The following is a 21,645-nucleotide window of genomic DNA, read 5'->3' as shown; positions in this document are numbered from 1 at the left end:
CCGCGCTATGAGCTTGTAGATCTGCTATTTTTGAAAATTCGCGAAAATGTGTGCAAATCTTCTAATATATATATATTTTTCAAGCGAACATTTTTAACTCAAATATTCGCTTCTGGGGGGGTCCCTGGAACAGAACATTTTGAGATGGGGGTCCGCGGCCAAATACATATAATTTTGGGGGTCCTTGACATGAAAAATATTGAGCACCACTGATATAGAAACATGCGTTTTTCAGAAAACTGTTGGGATTTAGGAGACATGTAGAATCGGCTTCAGGTCTCAATGGGTTAATTGACATGATGACTAAGTTGAGGAGAAAAAAAAAAAGTTTAAAAAAATAAGAATAACCAAGATTTGTTATAATTTGGGATGTATTTGGATTACATTGTTGTCTCTCTCTCTCTCAGGTACGTGTTGACGCGCTATGCAGAGTCTTTGGGTCAGTTTGCTGCTGCCTCCCAGTCGTGTAATTTCTCCCTCAGGTTTTTCCACTCGAACCAAAAAGATGTAAGTCAGTCTACTAAACGTCTACATACTAATAATACTCATATATCCATTCTTAGGTCTTGTTGGGACTGCAGGCAAATCCGAATAATTCATTAATCCATTAAGACCTCTGTGTCATTGTAAGATCTCTTTGGCTATTCAAAAATAGCAGATCTGCAAGCTCTGCACGGAAGTCCTGGCGTCACTCGTTCATCCTCTGGGTGGTAGAAGTCATTTCTCTATGGAGAATAACATTGGGTCATCATAGAATCGTCTCATATAAGAATTGTGGTCCAAAAATAAACAAACTGTCTCTGTGATATTGTCAGGGAGGAGGTTCTGTATCGATTATGATAGTCAGTCACTTATATTTGATACAGTCTGTTTCTTTTTTCTTTTTTTATCCCACAATTTTGTAACCCTTTTTCACCCGGTGCCAATTATCTAAGTGATCCTGGGCACTAAACTCCCCCCATCAGCCTAGGGAGAGCCCAGAGTCGAGCTCATGCCTCCTTCAATGCATGAGAGCCACTGACCACCTTATCACCTGACAGGGGAAACTCCCCCCGGTAGGACGTAGCGCGTGGAAGGAACACGTTATTCCAACCAGTTCCTTTCCCCTCCATCAGGCGCCCCGGCTGACCAGGGGGAGGCAGTAGAGAGACCAGGATTACTGCATGTTTTTGTGAGGGTATTAACTACCCTAGGGGACAAGGGGAGAACATGCAAACTCCACACAGAGTAGGCCCTTTCACCAACCCCACCTAGGGTATGGGCGCTGATGGAGCGGAGGAGAAGACACGCCCCCAGCGCCCACAGCGTCCCCGGCTGGAATCGAACCCAGGACCTTCTAGCTGTGAGGCGACAGCGCCACCGTGTCCCTCGATACAGTCTCATGAATTAAAGTTCCAAGTCGCCACGACTGTCAGTCTTTTGGATTCCATAGAAGCCAGCATGTCTTCTATGGAATCTTCACGTTGCGCTGCGAAAATAGCCGATCTACAAGCTCTCAATGCGGCTATTTCCGGTTAATATTTTCAAAGATCGGAGCATTTGAAGTGGTCAAGCTAGCAAAATGTTTAGAAGCATTTTCCTTGAAACCCTAAGGGTCTCGGATATGTCATAAAAGCTAAGGTTTAAAGCCTCAATCTGTGATTTCTTCACCTGGTTGGCAGTATGTAGAACAGCAGGAACAATATTACTAAGACATAATCAAGATTCATTTTACATATTGTGTTAATTGTTTAGGAAACGGCGCTAGTGTGGGGAGGGGCTCCTTTCACACTGTTTCACAAATCACATAATAAGACTTGGCCATACGCTTTCTTTCAGTCGTGAGATTTTATTTTGCTTTAATCCATGCAGTCTGTTTCTGGCGAATTTCTAAGTAAAATCAGCAGCGGTAGCGTTTGAGTTTTCTCACCGCCAGTTGATTCTTCATATCCATAAGAGTCAAACCGCCGGGATCATTTGTTTATTTTTGTAACACAGTTCTTATAAGCCGTGATATTAAACACGTCTATGGGAATTCAGAATGAGGGAGAGAAAAAAACGTGACCCAGGTAGGAATGCGTAAATCCATGGTTCTCAAAGTGGGGTCCGGGGACTTCCAGGGGTACTTGAGGGGGTTCCAGGGGGTACCCAACAAAATGTGTGAATATAGCATCACAATAATTATGACCTTTTATACTTTGGCTATTCAAAAATAGCAGATCTACAAGCTCATAGCGCGGCACCGAGTGCCGCGCTATGAGCTTGTAGATCTGCTATTTTTGAAAAGTTGTGATTTTTTTTTTGCAAATCTTTGAATATATATATTTTTAAAGCCAACATTTGTAACTAAAATATTTGCTTCTGGGGGGTCCCTGGAACAACATATTTTGAGATGGGGGTCCGCGGCCAAATACATATCATTTTGGGGGTCCTTGACATGAAAAAGTTTGAGAACCACTGGCGTAAATGACGTCAGACTTTGGTGCCTCGGTAGTTCTTTATCTATTTCCCACTTTGTTGCCTCTTCTTGTCTGACATCTCTTTCATTTACCATTCATTTCCACTCTAGACCTCAGAGTATATAATCCAGGCGTACAAGTACGGAGCGTTTGAAAAAATCCCAGAGTTCATAGCGCTCCGGACCAGGCTCAACCAATCGCTGCACTTCGCCCAGGTGCGCACGGAGAGGATGCTGCTGGACCTCATCCTAGAAGCTGACATGTGAGTGTGTGTGTGTGTTTGTGTGTGCGTGTGTGTGTGTGTTGTGTGTGTGTGTGTGTGTGTGTGTGTGTGTGTGTGTGTGTGTGTGTGTGTGTGTGTGTGTGTGTGTGTGTGTGTGTGTGTGTGTGTGTGTGTGTGTGTGTGTGTGTGTACACAACACATGGTTCCCCACGGTCATGAAATTCCTGGAAATGTTTTCAATTAGAAAAACAAAATTAACAGTTTTTTGAAAAATCTTGGAAATGTGTGCAAATCTTTGAATATATGTTATTTTTTTTAAGTGAACATTTGTAACTCAAATCTTTGCTTTTGGGGGGTCCCTGGAACAACACATTTTGAGGTGGGGGTCCCTGGAACAACACATTTTGAGATGGGGGTCCCTGGAACAAAACATTTTGAAATACATATCTAATATATCTAAAAAAACGTTTTCTAAATCCTAACAGTATGTTTCTATATCAGTGGTGCTACAACTTTTCCATGTCAAGGACCCCCAAAATTATATGTATTTGGCCACGGACCCCCCCATCTCAGAATATGTTGTTCCAGGGACCCCCAGAAGCACAGATCGGAGTTAAAAACGTTTTCTTTCAAATATATATATATATATATATATATATATGTGTGTCTATAATTGAATAGCCGAAGAAATCTTTAAAATGACACCGATGCGTTTTACACAGATTGAATTGGGTTTAAAAATGTGTGGGAACTCCTGACTTAAACAGAACACTGTATCAATGTACACATAAACACTTTGAACATGTAAAGGATTCCTAACTGCTGTGTTCTGTGGCTCTGGCCAGCGTGTTGAGTTTGGAGGAGAGTGTAAAGGCCATGGGTTTGTGTCCAGAGGACGATGATATTCCCTGGGCTCTAATGCGAGACAACAGAGACCTGACCGTCTGCACCAGCTGGGACCCTCAGGACCGGTGCGTATATATATGTGTATATATATATCCATATATATCCCATTGAGGCCTGAGGCCATTCTTAAAAATGTTTTAACAGCTTTTTGAAAAAAATATTAAAAAAAAAAATTCACGTTTTTTCAAAAATAGCAGACCTACAAGTTCGTAGCGCTACGAACTTGTAGGTCTGCTATTTTTGAATAGCCAAAGAAATCTAAAGTGACACAGATGCGTTCCAGGTCTTAATGGGTTAAATATAGAACAAAATGGTTTATAGAACAAAATGGTTTTCAAGCCTTTTTAGCCTCCAGACCCAAAAAGACAAATTTGATGATCTGCCCCAGGACCCAGGCTAGTGAAAATAGCCGATCTACAAGCTCACAACGGGCCTCGATGCGACGCGTTGTGAGTAGGGGTGTCAGAAAAAAATCGATTCAAATCGCTATTCTAATGTTGGACGATTCAGAATAGATTCTCTTTCTTTTTTTTTTTGTTATTGTTATTATAAAATGTTTGAGAAGTGGCAAGTTCTGTGCTGGCAGATAGCCTAAGCCTACCCACTTTATTTATGTTACAGCAGTTTTATCACTTTAATGTATTGTTCTGGTAACTGAGAAGTAACTGTGTCAGACTCAGAAGTTAATACGTTTTGTACAAGTTAAAATGTGTGCAAGCGGGAATAAATGAGACGTGTTGTCTTGGATTTACCTTTGTGCGTTTACATGCTTATCAGTTGATAAAACCTTTGCAACGATAAAAGCAGCAGACTGGAGTAGATGGGAATGGTGTCCCCAGAAATGGAATGGATTTGTGAGATAGCAGACGATTCACAGCCCTGTTTGTGAGCTTGTAGATTGGTTGTTTTCACTACTTCACTTGTTTTCTGATGTATGGGATTTCTTAGATTTTGTTTTATTAATTCAAAAATCATTGAAATTTTCAATTCATGATTGTTTTTTTTTGCATTTTTGGGGATTTAAAAAAAAACTATTTTTAAATAATAATGAAATCAAAATGTAGGAAACAGAAAAAATAAAGGGCTATTTACTCCTGACCCATAAAAATGTGTCCCCGACCCACTGTTTGAGAAACAGTGGTATAGAACAATTTGATTTATTGTCACATCATCAGAGAGAGAGAGAGAGATGTCTGACGTCGCAGCACATCGCGCGACGGATTGTGAGCTTATAGATCTGCTATTTTCGGTTATTAGTTATTTTAACTCATTCAGTGCCAAGTCAATTAAAAAAGGGGGGCCGGGACCCCTAGGGGGTCCTCAGAGTTACTACAGGTAGGGCCGCCAAATCTGTGTGAGAAGTGATTTTCTTTTTTACATTAACCACTTGAACACTAGCATCCCTTTTCTGAGGAGAACTTAAGCCAAAAATAGTCGATCTACAAGCTCACAACGCCTCGCAGCGCGGCGAGGTTTGCGAACGGCGTTTTCCTAGGGAGTTGAAGGCAAGGTCAGGAGGAGCGATGTTCTCACTGAATAAGTGTAGAGGAATATCTACAGCTACTACGCATCCCACAAATATATAGCTTATAAGGATTTGTAATTTGTAAGGAAATGTAAATATGGCAACTCGTTTAGATGTAGGCCTACGTAGGTTTATGGTTCCCCATGGACTATAGCCGTTTCACTCATGATACAATGTCTCTTTCATAACAGATACATCATACATGTGTCAGATAATCCCCACACCAAGAGAGGAAAAAAAGAAAAAACGTTTCAGTCATTCAGTCAGACTTCACTGTAGCTTATAGTAACTCATAAATGATATTTGTACTTAGGCTGTCCTGAAAGTTTATTATATTTAGAGAAATGTACAGTTTGAAATACTAAAGTAGTAGTAGTTGTGAATGATCAAACTGTACATTTAGACTGAATGTGTCCTTTATCCTCATCTTGTGCTCTAATGCGCGCAACCTGTTTCACCAGGTTTTATTTGTGTTGTTTCTCATAAACGTGCATCCGTTGTCCGTCAACAACACAGCCGTCTGTCTGTGCCTTGACTTCTGTGCTCTGACTCTCTCCCCACCCGCCACCCCCCCCCTGCCCCCCGCCCCCTTGCCTTCGACTCCCTAGGAAAACCGCCGCAGTGCGAGGCGTTGTGAGCTTGTAGATCGGCTATTTTTGGCAAAGACTTATAGGTGTAGAGGGGGGAAAAGAGCAGACCAAGTAAAGACAAAAACAAGAAAGTTTAATCTGCTACACCAGGGGTCTTCAACAGGGGGTCCGGGACCCCATAGGGGGTCCTCAGAGCTACTATAGGGGGTCCGCCAAATCTTTTATGTGATAGGATGTCGGTTTTTTTACATTAACCACTTGAACCCTAGAATTCCTTTTCTGAGGGCGAACATTAGCCAAAAATAGCAGATCTACAAGCTCTCAACGCCGAGGCGTTGAGAGCTTGTAGATCTGCTATTTTTGGCAAAGAGGCTTATAGGTGTAGAGGGAAAAAAGAGCAGACTAAGTAAAAAAAAATTTTAATCTGAAACGCAATTTTACACAATATAGAGTAGGGGGGTCCCTGCTTCATCTCTCTCTCAGCTAGGGGGTCCTTGGGCTGAAAAACGTTGAATACCTGTGTGTTAGAGCGTTGGGGGGGGGGGGGGGGGGGGTGTTTAGTCATGTGACTTTATCTGTTGCTTCATTCCAACGCACAGAGCTTTAACCGACGAGCACAGACGCCTGTCTCTGGAGGAGGAGTCTGTGTGGCTGAGGATACGCTCCCTGACGCTCCGCCTCCTCGCCTCATTGGCCCTGCTCGGACACGCCCCCCCTTCCTCACAGCAGCAGCAGCAGAACTCGATGACGGCCAATGAGAACGGAGTGGGAGGGGACAAGGCCTCGCTCCTCGCTAGCTTGCTCTCCCAGCTGGAGCAGACTCTGCAGACCGCCACGCAGTTATCCAAGACATGCACACAAGTACGTCTGATTATGAACACTGACAAATAGCAGATCTACAAGTACGTCTGATTATGAACTCTGAAAAATAGCAGATCTACAAGTACGTCTGATTATGAACACTGAAAAATAGCAGATCTACAAGTACGTCTGATTATGAACACTGACAAATAGCAGATCTACAAGTACGTCTGATTATAAACTCTGAAAAATAGCAGATCTACAAGTACGTCTGATTATAAACACTGAAAATGTCAACAAAAATAGCAGATCTACAAGGTCATAGCGGGGCACGCGGTGCTGCGCTCTGAGCTTGTAGATCTGCAAAAAGTTTTAATAAAAATCATAAAATGACACAGATGCGTTCCCGGTCTTAATGGATTCAGGTGTGTGTGAAACAAACTGTGCTAATTATTATGATGATTTATTATTATTATTAATGAACTATCTGCTATACGCTGCAGTATCCATTCCTGGGCCCCCCCTCCACACGCCTGGGCGACGCCCTGTCCACTGGGAGCTGTCAGTGCCAGGTGGCTGCTCTCCAGTTATCTGTCCATCTACAGGAGCTGGAGACTGTGGGACTAGGTAACTAACATCAACAACTATTAACACATCCACCGCCAAGGGCTAATCTCATAATGTACTCACCACTGCCAAGGTTTTATTGTTGTTTTTTTCAAGTCGCCATAGGCCCCGTTAAAATCCTTTAGAATGCGCGATGGACTGTTTGTAAACAACCTCCACATGTCCCTTCGTCTTTTAGTCCAGACCGCGTGTCAAACGTAGCCGCCATGTTTGAGTTCTGACCGTTTATGTTAACATGGGAAATGCGAGGAGGAAAAACTACTAAGGTTTTAGAAGGCTTTCAGTGTCCCACTTAGAATGGAGGCCGACGGGAAACAAAAAACGGGACATTACTTCCGGTCGAGTTCCGGTGGTGTTACACTGAAAATGGTCCCCCTAGAAAATTGAAAAAAATAAAAAATAAATACACTGTGGGACTAGGTAACTAACATCAACAACTATTAATACATACAAAACGTTTTTCTTTTAAAGGTTAACGCTCTATACTGTTTGTTTGTTTGATTGAATCTACTTTATTTAGTAAGACATGAGAACAACAGTACATGGAAGTACAAATTAACAATACAAGGTCTACTAAACTGGAAGACTCATTAAGCACTGAGCTTGTTTAAGATGAGATCCCTATGCACACACATCATGATGACATATAAGAGACAGACAGATATGCACACTACTATACATATAAGAGACAGACACATATACACACTACTATACATATAAGAGACAGACAGATATACATACACACTACTATACATATAAGAGACAGACACATATACACACTACTATACATATAAGAGACACACAGATATACACACTACTATACATATAAGAGACATATACACAATACTATACAGAATGTCATACAATCAGTTTACAGGTTACTGGTATGAATGAGTGAAAAATATGTACAAAAGAAGAAAGAGAAAGGGGGGGGGGTAGGGGGGTAGGTTAGGACTTGGGGTAGGTTAAGACTTGGACAGGGGCCATTTTAGAATTGCAGCCTCCTGAAGGTGTATCTTTAGGGCAGTTTTGAAAGTGAGTAGGGTTTTACACTCCTTTACTCCTTTTGGTAGGGCATTCCACATTTTTGATGAATAGCATGAGAACGAGTTACTTCCCTTTGTTGAGCCAAAAAAGGGTTGAACATGATTTGTGGAGCTGCCTCTGGTGTTGTGATCATGGACTTCATTAACATTTTGGAAGTATTTAGACAAATACAGGGGGATCCCAATGTTGTGGTGTATCTTTTAGACCAGGCCCATAGCAAGTTGCTGTACTCTGTCCTCAACCCTAAGTCATCCAATCCTAGCAAAATGAGCAGGGGTTAGATGGGTTTGGTGATTGAGGCCAAGAAGTAGCCTTACAAGTTTGTTTTGGGATGTTTGGAGTCTTGTTTTTAAGGCCTTGGAGGTGTTGTGATACCATGAGCAGCATGCATAATCATAATGACCTTGTATGAGGGCCCCTGCAAGAATCTTCAGAGTATTCTTACTGACTAGACGATCGATCCTCCACAAATAGCGTGTTGTTTGGTTGACCTTTTTGATATCTTTTTCGGCGTTTTTGTTACCAGAGAGGTTAGCCTCCAAGATGGAGCCCAGGTAGGTAATTTCATCCTTTCTTTTGATGACATCATCACCCGCTTTGATCGTGAAACTCTCTGCCTTGCTAAGGTTAGGACTGGACCCAAAGAGGATGGATTCAGTTTTACCCAGGTGTAATGAAAGTTTGTTGTCGGAGAGCCAGATGCAGATCTTGTTCAGTTCCGAGCTGAGAGTTTTCTCAACCTGCAGCCTGTCCCTGTCTAGACTAGCAGGGCCGAGTCATCTGCGAACAGGAACAGTTTGCAGTCGCAAGCTGAGGACATATCATTCACATATATCAGGAACAGTAGAGGTCCTAGTATACTTCCTTGAGGAACACCACAAGTCACTGGGAGGGGGGGGGGGACTGGGTGCCGTTTACTTCCACCACTTGCTCCCTCCCTTCCAGGTAGGATCTCATCCAGTTCACCGACTGTTTGTTCTGAAACCAGATTGGAATTTGTAGATTAGATTTTCCTCGGCAAGGTACTTATCGACCTGTTCATAGACTATTTTTTCCATGACTTTCGAGATGGAGCTAAGAATAGAAATAGGGCGGTAGTTGCCAGGGTCTAATTGGTTTCCTTTTTTGTACAGAGGGGTCACCCTTGCTTTTTTGAAATCGTTAGGGACCCGTCCCTGTATGATGGAGAGGCTGTGATAGTAATCATTATCAGTAACAGTGTTAAATAGCTCTATATTGTGATAGTAATCATTACTATAGAGTGTTTGTTCAGTAACCGTGTTAAATAGCTCTATATTGTGATAGTAATCATTACTATAGAGTGTTTGTTCAGTAACCTTGTTAAATAGCTTTATATTGTGATAGTAATCATTACTATAGAGTGTTTGTTCAGTAACAGGAGTCTCCATGTCTCTCCAGCTCTTTATTAAACAGAAAATGCTGTCAGGTAGGTGACAAAATGTCAGCCAATCGGGAGAGAGTATCCATTTATCAGCGTGTTCCAGTTCCAATTGTGTGTCTGCTCATGTCTTTGTGTCTTCACTTCCAATTGCACTTGTTTAATCTGTATCCTGATTGAAAGAAATGTTTCCTGACCTGCTTATTAAAGAGCTGGAGAGACATGGAGACTCCTGTTACTGAACACTCTATAGCAATGTTTACTATCACAATATAGAGCTATTTAACACTTATTTTAACCAAAGAAAATCACTTACCCTACCTTAATGCTGATCTATGTTCTTCTGTGGTTCTGACGCAACTGTTTCTCTTTTTCTCCAGATGAGTCGTCAGAGCTTCAGACCCAGATCTGTAACGGTTTCAAATCATTAATAGTACAGCTTCAAGGTCAGTAAAACCATAACCACATAGTTATCAATAGAGTGGGACGGCATACATACATATCATGACTTTTATCTCTGCGTTCAAGAAAAACAATGTCAACACTGGTTATGATATTTGAATATTTTGCACCGTGGTCTACGGCCATATTTAGATATACAGTACATTTCAGTTAACATTTGTTTGTAACATGTTGTGTGTAGCCTTGTACTTGATGTACAGATGTCAAGAGATTATCATTATTTTAATGCAGTCGTTCCTTAACTGTGTGTCTGGACCCCCAGGGGGGTCCCCAGATGATTTGCTTATCATTTGTTTTCTCACTCAACAGTAATCAAACCAACATACAGTATAAGTGTATACAGGGTTTCTGCACATTTATAAAGTGACGATTTAATGACTTTAAAGACCTTTTTAATACCTAAATGAAACAAGAAAAATAAGACCATAACCGCATCAAAAGTATTCAACAAATTGTTCCAAAACAAACTGTCAAGTTGTCATATATTGTCCAAGAAAGGCAAAATTGCGAAAATAGCAGATCTACAAGCTCACAGCGCCTCGCAAGGCGTTGTGAGCTTGTAGATCTGCTATTTTCGCAATCTTTCTCTGTGGAACCGAGTCAAACTAAACGTAATGCCTCAACTCCTGCAATTCCCAGTGCTTGTCAGGGTGGGGGGTCCCCAGTTCAAACATGATTATTTTGGGGGGTCGCGGCCTGAAAAGGTTGAGAACCACTGGCTTAGTGTCTTAGAGCAGTGGTTTTCAACCCTTTCCTTATCGAGGTCCATTATTTATTCTGCATTTGAGCCACAGAACCACCGTTTGATGAGATTTAGACCCTCAGACCCAAAACCTAGAATATTTTGTTATCGTTGGATACGATTTTGTCCACAATTCCATCCATGCTGTGTTTGATGTTGGTACCAATAGGATAGATAACAGGCAAACGTTGATCATAATGACAATTCTTTAATTAAGTAATGCAGATGTTTAACAATAATTTAACTCTTGACAGTGTAAAATGTAACCAAATGGACCCATAAGGGTCCATTTGGTTACATTTTACACTCTCAAGAGTTAAAGATCTATAAGGGTCCATTTGGTTTCATTTTACACTCTCAAGAGTTAAAGATCTATAAGGGTCCATTTGGTTTAATTTTACACTCTCAAGAGTTAAAGATCTAATAAGGGTCCATTTGGTTTAATTTTACACTCTCAAGAGTTAAAGATCTATAAGGGTCCATTTGGTTTCATTTTACACTCAAGAGTTAAAGATCTATAAGGGTCCATTTGGTTTAATTTTACACTCTCAAGAGTTAAAGATCTATAAGGGTCCATTTGGTTTCATTTTACTCTCAAGAGTTAAAGCTCTATAAGGGTCCATTTGGTTACCAACTCTCCATCATTTATCTGGGGACCACCCGGAACCCCCTCAAGGACCACTGGTGGTCCCCGGGCCACTGGTTGAGAACCGCTGTCCTAGAGAAATGATGATGCGTTCATTTGGCAGGAGGGTGTATTCTATCTAGAACGATAAGGGATGAGTGAGTATGTTGACAGTCAGTGCTTTAGTGCATGTGGAGCATTACATTTCATCACTATGAACCTCCAAACACACTCTAGAAACTATTGTTTTTTAATTATCCTCTATAGCATTGGTTCTCAAAGTGGGGTCCGGGGACCCCCAGGGGTCCTTGAGGGGGTTCCAGGGGGTCCCCAGCTAAATGATAGATTAGGCACCAAATGGACCCTTATGGGTCTGTAACTCTGAGAGTGCACAAATGGAACCAAATGGACCCTAACGGGTCCATTTGGTTCCATTTGTACACTCTCAGAGTTACATTGACATAGATTTTACAATATAAATTGCGGTGGAAGTGATAGAAATGGCATTAAATGGGGGTCCGTAGCCCTAATGCATGTCAAACTGGGGGTCCTTGAAATTAAAATGGTTGAGAATCACTGCTAGAGCTGTAAAAAAAAATCTTCTCTTTTGGGGGTCCCAGGCATATCTTTGAAATTGGGGTCTGTGGGCTAATAAGTGTCAATTTGGGGGTCCTTGACATGAAAAGGTTTGAGAACCACTGCTCTATAGTGTACTTTATAATGATCGAAGACTGCCATCTACTGGTAAAACGTTTACAACAGCTATTGTTATAGATGGCATTTTAAGTCTTGTAATTAATATGTCGGTGTATATATCATGGTTGGTATGATTTAGAAAGGATACAGATGTTTTGGACATAATTGTGCCATCCCTCCCTAATGACTGGCTTTCTTGTGCCCTCAAAGTGTAGAATTATCATTCCAGCTGTACAGGCTGATTATTATGTTTGTCTGTTTGCCTCATATATATATATATATATATATATATATATATATATATATCTCCATTCCTGTGTCCCCAGAAATGTTGAATAAATGCAAAGGAGATCTATTGGAAACGAAAGACAACAGATTAAAAACCCAGCCCTCCTTATTAGAAAACCTTGTTTTCTTTGTCGAGGTGAGACGTCTGTTTGTTTTACTTTTACTCATCAACACATGTCAGACTGTGATTAATGCTTGGATTATTTGTGTTGTATTATCTGGTGTTATCGTTCAGCCCTTTAAGACCGGGAACACATCTGTGTCATTTTACATTTCTTTGGCTATTCAAAAACAGCAGATAGAGGTTGTTTTTGATTGATTAGATTTTTTTTATTATACAGAAATGTAAAAACAGCACAAGTACAGTTAAACACTTTGTCTGAAAGGTACGTAAAAAGAAAGTCCTGGTTTCCATTGAGGACCTTGGTATTCAATTCATTACCAGATAAAGTAGCACCAAACAGTTCAATATCATCATAAAAATACAGAAAAAAACTGTACAGAGAAATGTGGGCAAATCTTTGAATATATATTGTTTTAAAGCCAACATGTTTTACTCTGTGCTTCTGGGGGTCCGTGGCCAAATACATATAATTGTGGGGGTCCTTGACATGGAGAAGTTGGAGAACCACTGATATAGAAACATACATTTTTTCAAAAATACAAGCTCATAGCTGAGCTTGTATATCTGCTATTTTTGAATAGCCAAAGTATAAAACATGGATGAAATGGTTACAAAGATGTGTTCGTGGTCTTAATGTGTTAACACACAGAGACACTCCGTCAGACATTGTAGGAATTAGTGAAGCTCTTCAAGTTGTTTTGTTGTTCCATCATATATATATATATATATATATATATATATATATATATATATATATATATATATATATATATTATAGATATATCTATGGTTCTATCCTCCAGACTGTGAGCATTGTCTTCTGGGTGGCCAGTTACTCTGCCAAGGTCCTCCGGCCACTCAAGTCAAGCCTACAGAAGAAGAAGAAGAAGAAAAAGGACACCAACACCGCTCTGGTACAGTAGCTGTTCCCTGTAGTCTGTTGCTAACATTAATGTGTGACCCGCTACAGTGGTTTGAGACACAAGTAGGCCATGGTCATTATTCTGGTTTGTACACATTATGAAAGAACAGTGTGTAAGCTTTCAAATGACGTGTCATTCATTGGAACCGGAACATCATTATTTGAAGAACATATAATGCTCATTTGAATTCGTTTTTTAACACATTGGGTGCTAGAATTTTATAATAACAGATTACGTTCTGTGCCAGAAATCTCACCGTTGAGCTGTGCGGCGCTGTTTAAACTGTAGACTCCACGACGAGCAATCCATGTGAAACAAAGCATGCGTGCATTTTGCACGATGGTCCTGGCTAACGCCTGGAACGATAACATCTTTCACGCGGGTCACAACGGTGCAGCGATCGCCCATACAAAATGACTCGTTTTCCCCAATGTAAAAAGTTTCTGAGTTATAGGGGTTTTAGAGAAGGAGATAGAACAGAAGCGGATGGGAGCCATGTTTTTTGGCACAGTGATCTATGAGGCCCTTCCTTCTCAGAATCACTGTGGGTGATTCCAGAGCTGCTCCAGCCCCTCCCGTGTGGAAAAAAACGAAAAAAACAAAAGAGAATGAAAACACGGTTCAGACCGTGTTCGGCACCCGCTTCACACAGAATAGAAAGAGATAAAGCAGTGTGTGTTTCTAATGGACACATTGTGTTCAGAATAGAAAGAGATAAAGCTGTGTGTGTTTCTAATGGACACATTGTGTCCAGAATAGAAAGAGATAAAGCAGTGTGTGTTTCTAATGGACACATTGTGTTCAGAATAGAAAGAGATAAAGCTGTGTGTGTTTCTAATGGACACATTGTGTTCAGAATAGAAAGAGATAAAGCCGTGTGTGTTTCTAATGGACACATTGTGTTCAGAATAGAAAGAGATAAAGCCGTGTGTGTTTCTAATGGACACATTGTGTCCAGAATAGAAAGAGATAAAGCAGTGTGTGTTTCTAATGGACACATTGTGTCCAGAATAGAAAGAGATAAAGCAGTGTGTGTTTCTAATGGACACATTGTGTTCAGAATAGAAAGAGATAAAGCCGTGTGTGTTTCTCTCTCCCGGTCCAGCCAGCGGTGATGTGTGGGTTCCAGGAGCTGACGGGGAGCCTGCAGGAGATGCTGGACCAGGCCGTGGAGCACTTAAAGGGACAGGAGATCACTGTGAGCGCTGTCCAACTGGCCAGTCTCACCCTGGAAGGGGACTCAGATGTAGGTCGTACCTGTAGGGAGGGTTTTCATTTGGTTTTCTCCCGTATGTACTGTAGCGGTCCAGTGGTTCTCAACCTGTGGGTCAGGACCTTCAGGGGGGTCCCCACACATGACAAAAAGAGACCATTACTACTGCGTCATAAGTAATAATAATAAACTTCATTTGTATAGCATCTTTCATGACATGCAGCTCAGAGTGATTTACAGAGCAACAATACAATTACAGTTACAACTAATATAACAATAAAGCAAAGAAAAGCATAAAACAAAACTATTAAAATAATAGCAAAAGGCAGTGAATCAGGCAATACAGTGAGGACATGGGTAACAACACAGATTTAAAAATCAACCCAAAAAAAAGAGCAAGAGTGAATAAGTAGTTCTTGAGCTGTGCTTTAAAACTATCCACAGAGGTCTGTCTTAGGTGTAATGGTGCTTTAAAACTATCCACAGAGGTCTGTCTGAGGTGTAATGGTGCTTTAAAACTATCCACAGAGGTCTGTCTGAGGTGTAATGGTGCTTTAAAGCTATCCACAGAGGTCTGTCTTAGGTGTAATGGTGCTTTAACGCTATCCACAGAGGTCTGTCTTAGGTGTAATGGTGCTTTAAAGCTATCCACAGAGGTCTGTCTTAGGTGTAATGGTGCTTTAAAACTATCCACAGAGGTCTGTCTTAGGTGTAATGGTGCTTTAAAACTATCCACAGAGGTCTGTCTTAGGTGTAATGGTGCTTTAAAGCTATCCACAGAGGTCTGTCTTAGGTGTAATGGTGCTTTAAAGCTATCCACAGAGGCTGTCTGTCTTAGGTGTAATGGTGCTTTAAAGCTATCCACAGAGTCTGTCTGTCTTAGGTGTAATGGTGCTTTAAAGCTATCCACAGAGGCTGTCTGTCTTAGGTGTAATGGTGCTTTAAAGCTATCCACAGAGGCTGTCTGTCTTAGGTGTAATGGTGCTTTAAAGCTATCCACAGAGGCTGTCTGTCTTAGGTGTAATGGGAGTTCATTCTACGCTGTAGAAGCAGAAGGCTTGTGTATTTTATGTCATTGTAGGCACCTCGAGCAGGTCAGCACTTGAAGACCTGAGGGGCCGGTTTGGAACATATCTCTCTAGGCAGTCATAGATGTAGGAAGGTGCCAGACCATTTAGAGCTTTATAAACTATTAAAATAATTTAAAAATCAATCCTAAAAACAACCGGGAGCCAGTGTAGTGAAGCTAGAACTGGAGTAATATGTTCTCTCATCTTAGTTTTAGTTAAAACTCTGGCTGACGCATTTTGAACAAGTTGTAATCTGTCAGTTGTTTTCTTTGGCAGGCCAGAGTAAAGTGCATTGCAGTAATCAAGCCGAGAGAAGACAAAAGCGTGGATCAGCATTTTTGCATCATTTCAATCAACAGCTATACTTTACAAAATGGTCAAACATTGGCTGAATGGTCAAATATTATCCTATATTAAAATTGCCTAGTGGGTGGGTGGAGGTCACACACATGGTTTATCCGTGTGCCTTCTTCTAGCACACCAGTTTGCTTCCACACTATGCACAAATAATTATGCATGCATGTCAGCGCCCATACCCTGGGTGGGGTTGGCGAAAGGGCCGACTCTGTGTGGAGTTTGCATGTTCTCCCCGTGTCTCCTAGGGTAGTTAATACCCTCACAAAAACATGAAGCAATCCTGGTCTCTATACCGCCTCCCACATGACAGCCGGGGCGCCTGATGGAGGGGAAAGGAACTGGTTGGAATAACGTGTTCCTTCCACGCGCTATACGTCCTACCGGGGAAACTCCCCCCTGTCAGGTGACAAGAAGGTCAGCTGGCTCTCATGCATTGAAGGAGGCATGAGCTCGGCCCTGGCCTCCCTAGGCTGGTGAGGGGAGTGTAGCGCCCAGGATTGGCACCGGGTGTAGCGCCCAAGTCCTATACTTAGGTGCTACTGGTTGCAGAGGGAGTTAGAATAACTGATGTCCAAAACTTGTCCGTGAGTTCATAAATAAACGCTTTGTTCTCTGTAGTTTTAGTGCCAATCACGTTTAGCATACAATACACTGAATACAGACATACACAAATAAACTTTTAAACGCACAGGATCCACAGTCCACCAGCTCCTCTGAACACAGTCAAAAGCTGTTTGCCTCTGCCACTGGCAACACCTGCGCTTGATTACAGCCCTGTTAAATACCTAGGCAACTTGGCCTTGACCAAGCCCTCTGAGGACATCATCAACTAACAAGCGATAATAGATATACAGTATGTCTCTTACACCGGGTGAAAAAGGGTTACAAGTTCGTGGGGTAAAAAAAAATGTAAGTAAAAAAATCAATAATAGTGCATCCCATGGGAAATCCAATACACTATATATCATGCTCGCAACTTTCCTGTTTACCGTACACTGTGTATTTGTATGAAACTATGTTAATGCGCAACACTTATTAGCGCTCCTAGACGATATGCTCTTTTGAGCATATCTTTTGATTTGTCTATTTTATCTCATGTGTTTATGAAAGTAGGTAGCTGATATATTGCACTTTTACCTTAGCGCTAGGTATACTCTTGGTTGCTTGTTTTTACAGGAAATGCACTTCAGACTTCTGGTGATTAGTAGTTTTCGTTCCCTACCTATGTTGAATGACCTTATTTAGATAAAAGCGTCTGCTAAATGACTGTAATGTAATCTGTAATGTAATGTATGCGTCACATTTTTCCAGTTACACAGAGCATGCGCCGACACGAATGCTGGCCGATCTACGCCACACTTTTCAGAGCGCGCGTATGTGTGGCGCCTACAGCACGTTTGTTTAGATCCAATTGGTATGGCTATCAACGCTACGTCAGGCACGCCGATACGCCAGGCTTTAAAATAGGACTGGATCTGAAAGTGTGTGTGTGCGTATATGCACGTGTGTGTGCAAATTCTCTGCTGTAGATCGGCCGTGAGACGACAGCCGTTGCCACACACGCACATACACACCACACACACACGCACAAACACACCACACACACACGCACATACACACCACACACACACGCACGCACGAACGCACACACGCACACACGCACACGAACGCACAGCGGCCCTCACATCTAGTGGCCGAACCTCTTTCTTACACAAACTTGAAAAATCGTTGATCTACAAGTTCACAACGCCTCGCTTGCGAGGCGTTGTCAACTTGTAGATCAACGGTTTTCACATTATTTATCTGTGGAACAGAGTCAAACTAAATGTAAATGCCTCAACTCCTACAATTCCAAGTGCTTGTCAGGGTGGGGGGTCTCCAGTTCAAATATGATTATTTTTGGGGGCCAACAAGTTGAGAACCACTGTACTGTACAGTGGCTGGTACAGCCCGTAACACTTGTCCTAGCCCTGACGACCTTGCAGGATTATGCAAAGGCTAAAATGTAACTTAGATATCATGTTATGTAGATCAGTGGTTCTCAAACTTTTTCATCTCAAGGACCCCCAAATTGACACTCATTAGCCCGCGGACCCCCATTTGAAAAGATATGCCAGATATGACCCCATAGGAGAAGATTTTTACGGCTCTAGCAGTGATTCTCAACCATTTTCATTTCAAAGCCCCCAGATAAATATTGTGTGAGCCCCTGGAACTCCCTCAAGTACCCCTGGGGGTCCCCAGACCCCACTTTGAGAACCAACGATGTAGACAGATGCCAGGTCATTGTTGGCCTGACATCCTATAGAGTGCATAGTTTCAATGTACAGGCTGAGGATAGGTTCTTGGTTTGCGTACGTATTACTTTATTATTAGATTATTGGTTTACTTATGTATTACTTTATTATTAGATTATTGGTTTACTTATGTATTACTTTATTATTAGATTACTATTTTAATGCATTTGATGTATTATGATGTATTATCTTGTGTCCTTGCTTACTGTAAGTCGCTCTGGATTAACTCATTCACTGCCAGAATCATTGCTGGCCGCGTTTGCCCACTGCCAGAGATTTTTCATTGAAAAAAAAAAAAGTACTCAGGAGCCGAGATACAGAACTTTTAAGTTAACAAGGAAGTGGATGGGAGTCTAGATCTTCGAAAAATCATATCTCCTTGGTTGAATACGTTTTTTACATCAGTGGCAGCTTTGGATAATTACGTTAATTACGTCAGTGGCAGTGATGAGAGCGTCTGCTAAATGCCTTAACCAGGGGTCTTCAACAGGGGGTCCGGGACCCCTAGGGGATCCTCAGAGCTACTACAGGGGGTCCGCCAAAACTTTGTGTGATATGATTTAGTTTTTTTTTAAATTAACCACTTGAACCCTAGAATTCCTTTTCTGAGGGGAACATTAGCCGGAAATAGCAGATCTACAAGCTCTCTGCGAGGCGTTGAGAGCTTGTAGATCGGCTATTTTTGGCAAAGAGGCTATAGGTGTAGGGAAAAAAGAGCAGACTAAGTAAAAAAAACAACACAATTTTATACAATTTGGGGTAGGGGGGTCCCTGCTTCATCTCTCTCTCAGCTAGGGGGTCCTTGGCCTGAAAAGCGTTGAAGACCCCTGCTGTGAGCTGTGTGCAGTAGTGGTGTTTGGTATATCGTTCCCATTCGCTCACGTTGCCGCTCGTTGTCGTCTTGTTTTGTAGGAGATGTCGTTCGCCAGGTCTGCCATGGACAAGGTGCACAGCAGTTACCTGCGCTCACTGCAGGAGCTTGGAGATCTGCTCAAGAAGAGAGCAGAAACTATAAAGAACCTCAAGATCTGAATAACCGTCAAAACAAAACCCAAATTAAGTCATTGTACCCCCGCCCCCCCCCCCCCCCCCCCCCCCCCCCCCAACACATCATGACCGCCTGTCAGTCCCACCAACAAACCTACAAAAGACATTCTTTCTCCCATATTAAACCCCATCCTTACCCTGTTTCCACTTTCTCCTACACTCCTTTGTTTTTCTACCATATTCTCAGTCTAGGTTCATTCTGGATTCCTAATGTCTGACATACATGCTCGTGGTTCGCTCGCCAGTGAAACAGCCGATCTACGAGCTCACGACGTGCCCGCGCTGTGAGCTTGTAGATCGGCTGTTTTTTGGGTGCGAGACACCGCCTTGTGAAGGAGTATAAACCAGGCTATATTCTCAAGTCTACATTCATTCTGTTTTTGATTTTTTTCGTTTGTTTTTTTCCCCTTTTTGTTTCCTCTTCATGCTGTCAAACACACTTGAAACGTGTAAACCAGTTTCAGCACAGAACCCTGTCAGTCACTCATTAATTTATATAGTCATTATAAGTGAAAATGAGGAAAACATAATGTGCTTAAAAGTAGAAGAAAAAAGAAAAAAGAAATATCTAGAAAAATTAATAAGCAATTTTAGGCTACTCCTGCAAAGATTAAAGAACTATCAGCTAGACACATTTAACTGAATGAAAAGATGAAACAAAGTACAATAAACCACTATTCCCTTTTTTTTTCTTTTGGTTTTTAGTTATGTTTACACCTTCCACTGTCCCAGAACAATGGGAGGGGTCTCTGTAGCAAAAGGAACACAGAAACGCCCCGAGACGATTGGAAGTCTGACCGTTTGGACGTAAAGGAGGATTCTCTGTTTGGTTTGAGTGCACTGCTGTACCAACGTTAGTACAAACAGTACAGATATCACACTGATGCATTCTATATGGAAATAATACGGACGAGCTGACAACGGGGCTAAACTGTATAGAAAGCATTTGGACTGGACTTCCCCAAAATGAATTGTCGGGGTCTCTCGTTTTTATTTTATCTTATTTCTCAGCTTTTGTTTATGCCGTGTGCTTTTCTTCTCTTTTGTTTTGGTGAACGAGTGGAGCCACCTCTGTAGTTGCAGTATTATTATGAAACAAGAAGCAGTCATGGGATTTAAGTGAACCACTTTCAACCTGGTGTGCCTAGTCTGGGCATGCCATTTATAGGCCAAAATTTCAAAAGAAATCGCGCAAATGGCAGATCTACAAGGCGATGCGACGCGTTGTGAGCTTGTAGGACGGCTGTTTTCGCTATTCCTCTACGACAAAGTATATATATATATATATAGGGCATAAGTGGTTAAAATCGGCAGACATTTACATCCAAATCCTGAAAAAGTTGCATTTCTGTCTTGGTTCTTATTTTAAACGTACCTGTTGTGAAATTGGACATGGACATTTACTTGCATTCTTTCAGCACACTGAAAAATCGGGGCGTATGGATTTTAAATAGAAGTCGGACTGAAGCTGTTATTAATCCAGCCCTTTGTAAAGAATGTTCACCGATGTTTCTGAATCCAGTCTGTTATAAAATGCACCCTGTCTGTCACTTGTGATACTGCAGGTATGAACAATCTACTATTTGCCATGATTTCTTTTTTTCTTTTTCTTTAGTCCAAACGGCTGAAAAGTGCACAGCAAAGCAACTCTTGGCCATCTTATCTACATGAGTATTAATATTTGTCGTCACGGGACATTCCTTATGAAACCAGTAGTACTATATAGAGTATAGTATACTCTATACTCTATATCTATAGTACTCATCTCTAATCACGAGCGATACAACCTGCTTCCACATTCAAAGAGATGGAATGTTTAAAAGAAAACGATGCATGTTTTTATAACACATGTCCCTGTTCTAGGTGAGAATGCCAGCCATCATAACCTCAAAACTAAAATGCATAATATACTTTTTTAGAAGTGAATAAAGCCTGATTTATTACTTAAGTCGTACGATGCAGCGCGTTCTGAGCTTGTGTAGACCAGTGGTTCTCAAACTTTTTCTTGTCAAGGACCCCCAAATTCACAGTTATCAGCCCGCGGACCCCCATTTGAAAAGATATGCCAGGAACCCCCATAAGAGAAGATTGTATATGGCTCCATAGCAGTGATTCAATTTCAAGGACCCCCAGTTTGACATGCATTAGAGCTACGGACCCCCATTTAATGGCATTTCTATCTCTGGGACCCCAATTCATATTGTAAAATCAATGTTCACTTAACTCTGAGAGTGTACAAATGGAA

General features: G+C 41.5%; 1 protein-coding gene across 1 annotated transcript in view; it reads left to right on the top strand.

The window, feature by feature from the left end:
* Nucleotides 1-19,423, top strand: part of naa25 (N-alpha-acetyltransferase 25, NatB auxiliary subunit) — a 59,956-nt gene extending 40,533 nt beyond the window's left edge. Inside the window, exons 15-24 of the mRNA XM_084046114.1 lie at nucleotides 408-507; nucleotides 2,549-2,700; nucleotides 3,507-3,632; nucleotides 6,282-6,543; nucleotides 6,987-7,110; nucleotides 9,937-10,002; nucleotides 12,408-12,505; nucleotides 13,297-13,407; nucleotides 14,522-14,662; nucleotides 19,266-19,423. Coding sequence (XP_083902240.1) covers nucleotides 408-507; nucleotides 2,549-2,700; nucleotides 3,507-3,632; nucleotides 6,282-6,543; nucleotides 6,987-7,110; nucleotides 9,937-10,002; nucleotides 12,408-12,505; nucleotides 13,297-13,407; nucleotides 14,522-14,662; nucleotides 19,266-19,385 — 1,300 coding nt within the window. The 3' untranslated portion in view covers nucleotides 19,386-19,423. The remainder of the gene's footprint in view (nucleotides 1-407; nucleotides 508-2,548; nucleotides 2,701-3,506; nucleotides 3,633-6,281; nucleotides 6,544-6,986; nucleotides 7,111-9,936; nucleotides 10,003-12,407; nucleotides 12,506-13,296; nucleotides 13,408-14,521; nucleotides 14,663-19,265) is intronic.
* The last annotated feature ends 2,222 nt before the right edge of the window (nucleotides 19,424-21,645 follow it).

This window comes from Gymnoscopelus microlampas (genome assembly GCF_963454915.1).
Source record: "Gymnoscopelus microlampas genome assembly, chromosome: 21".
Classification (NCBI taxonomy): Eukaryota; Metazoa; Chordata; class Actinopteri; order Myctophiformes; family Myctophidae; genus Gymnoscopelus; species Gymnoscopelus microlampas.
This window is presented reverse-complemented; position numbering and strand designations above follow the sequence as displayed.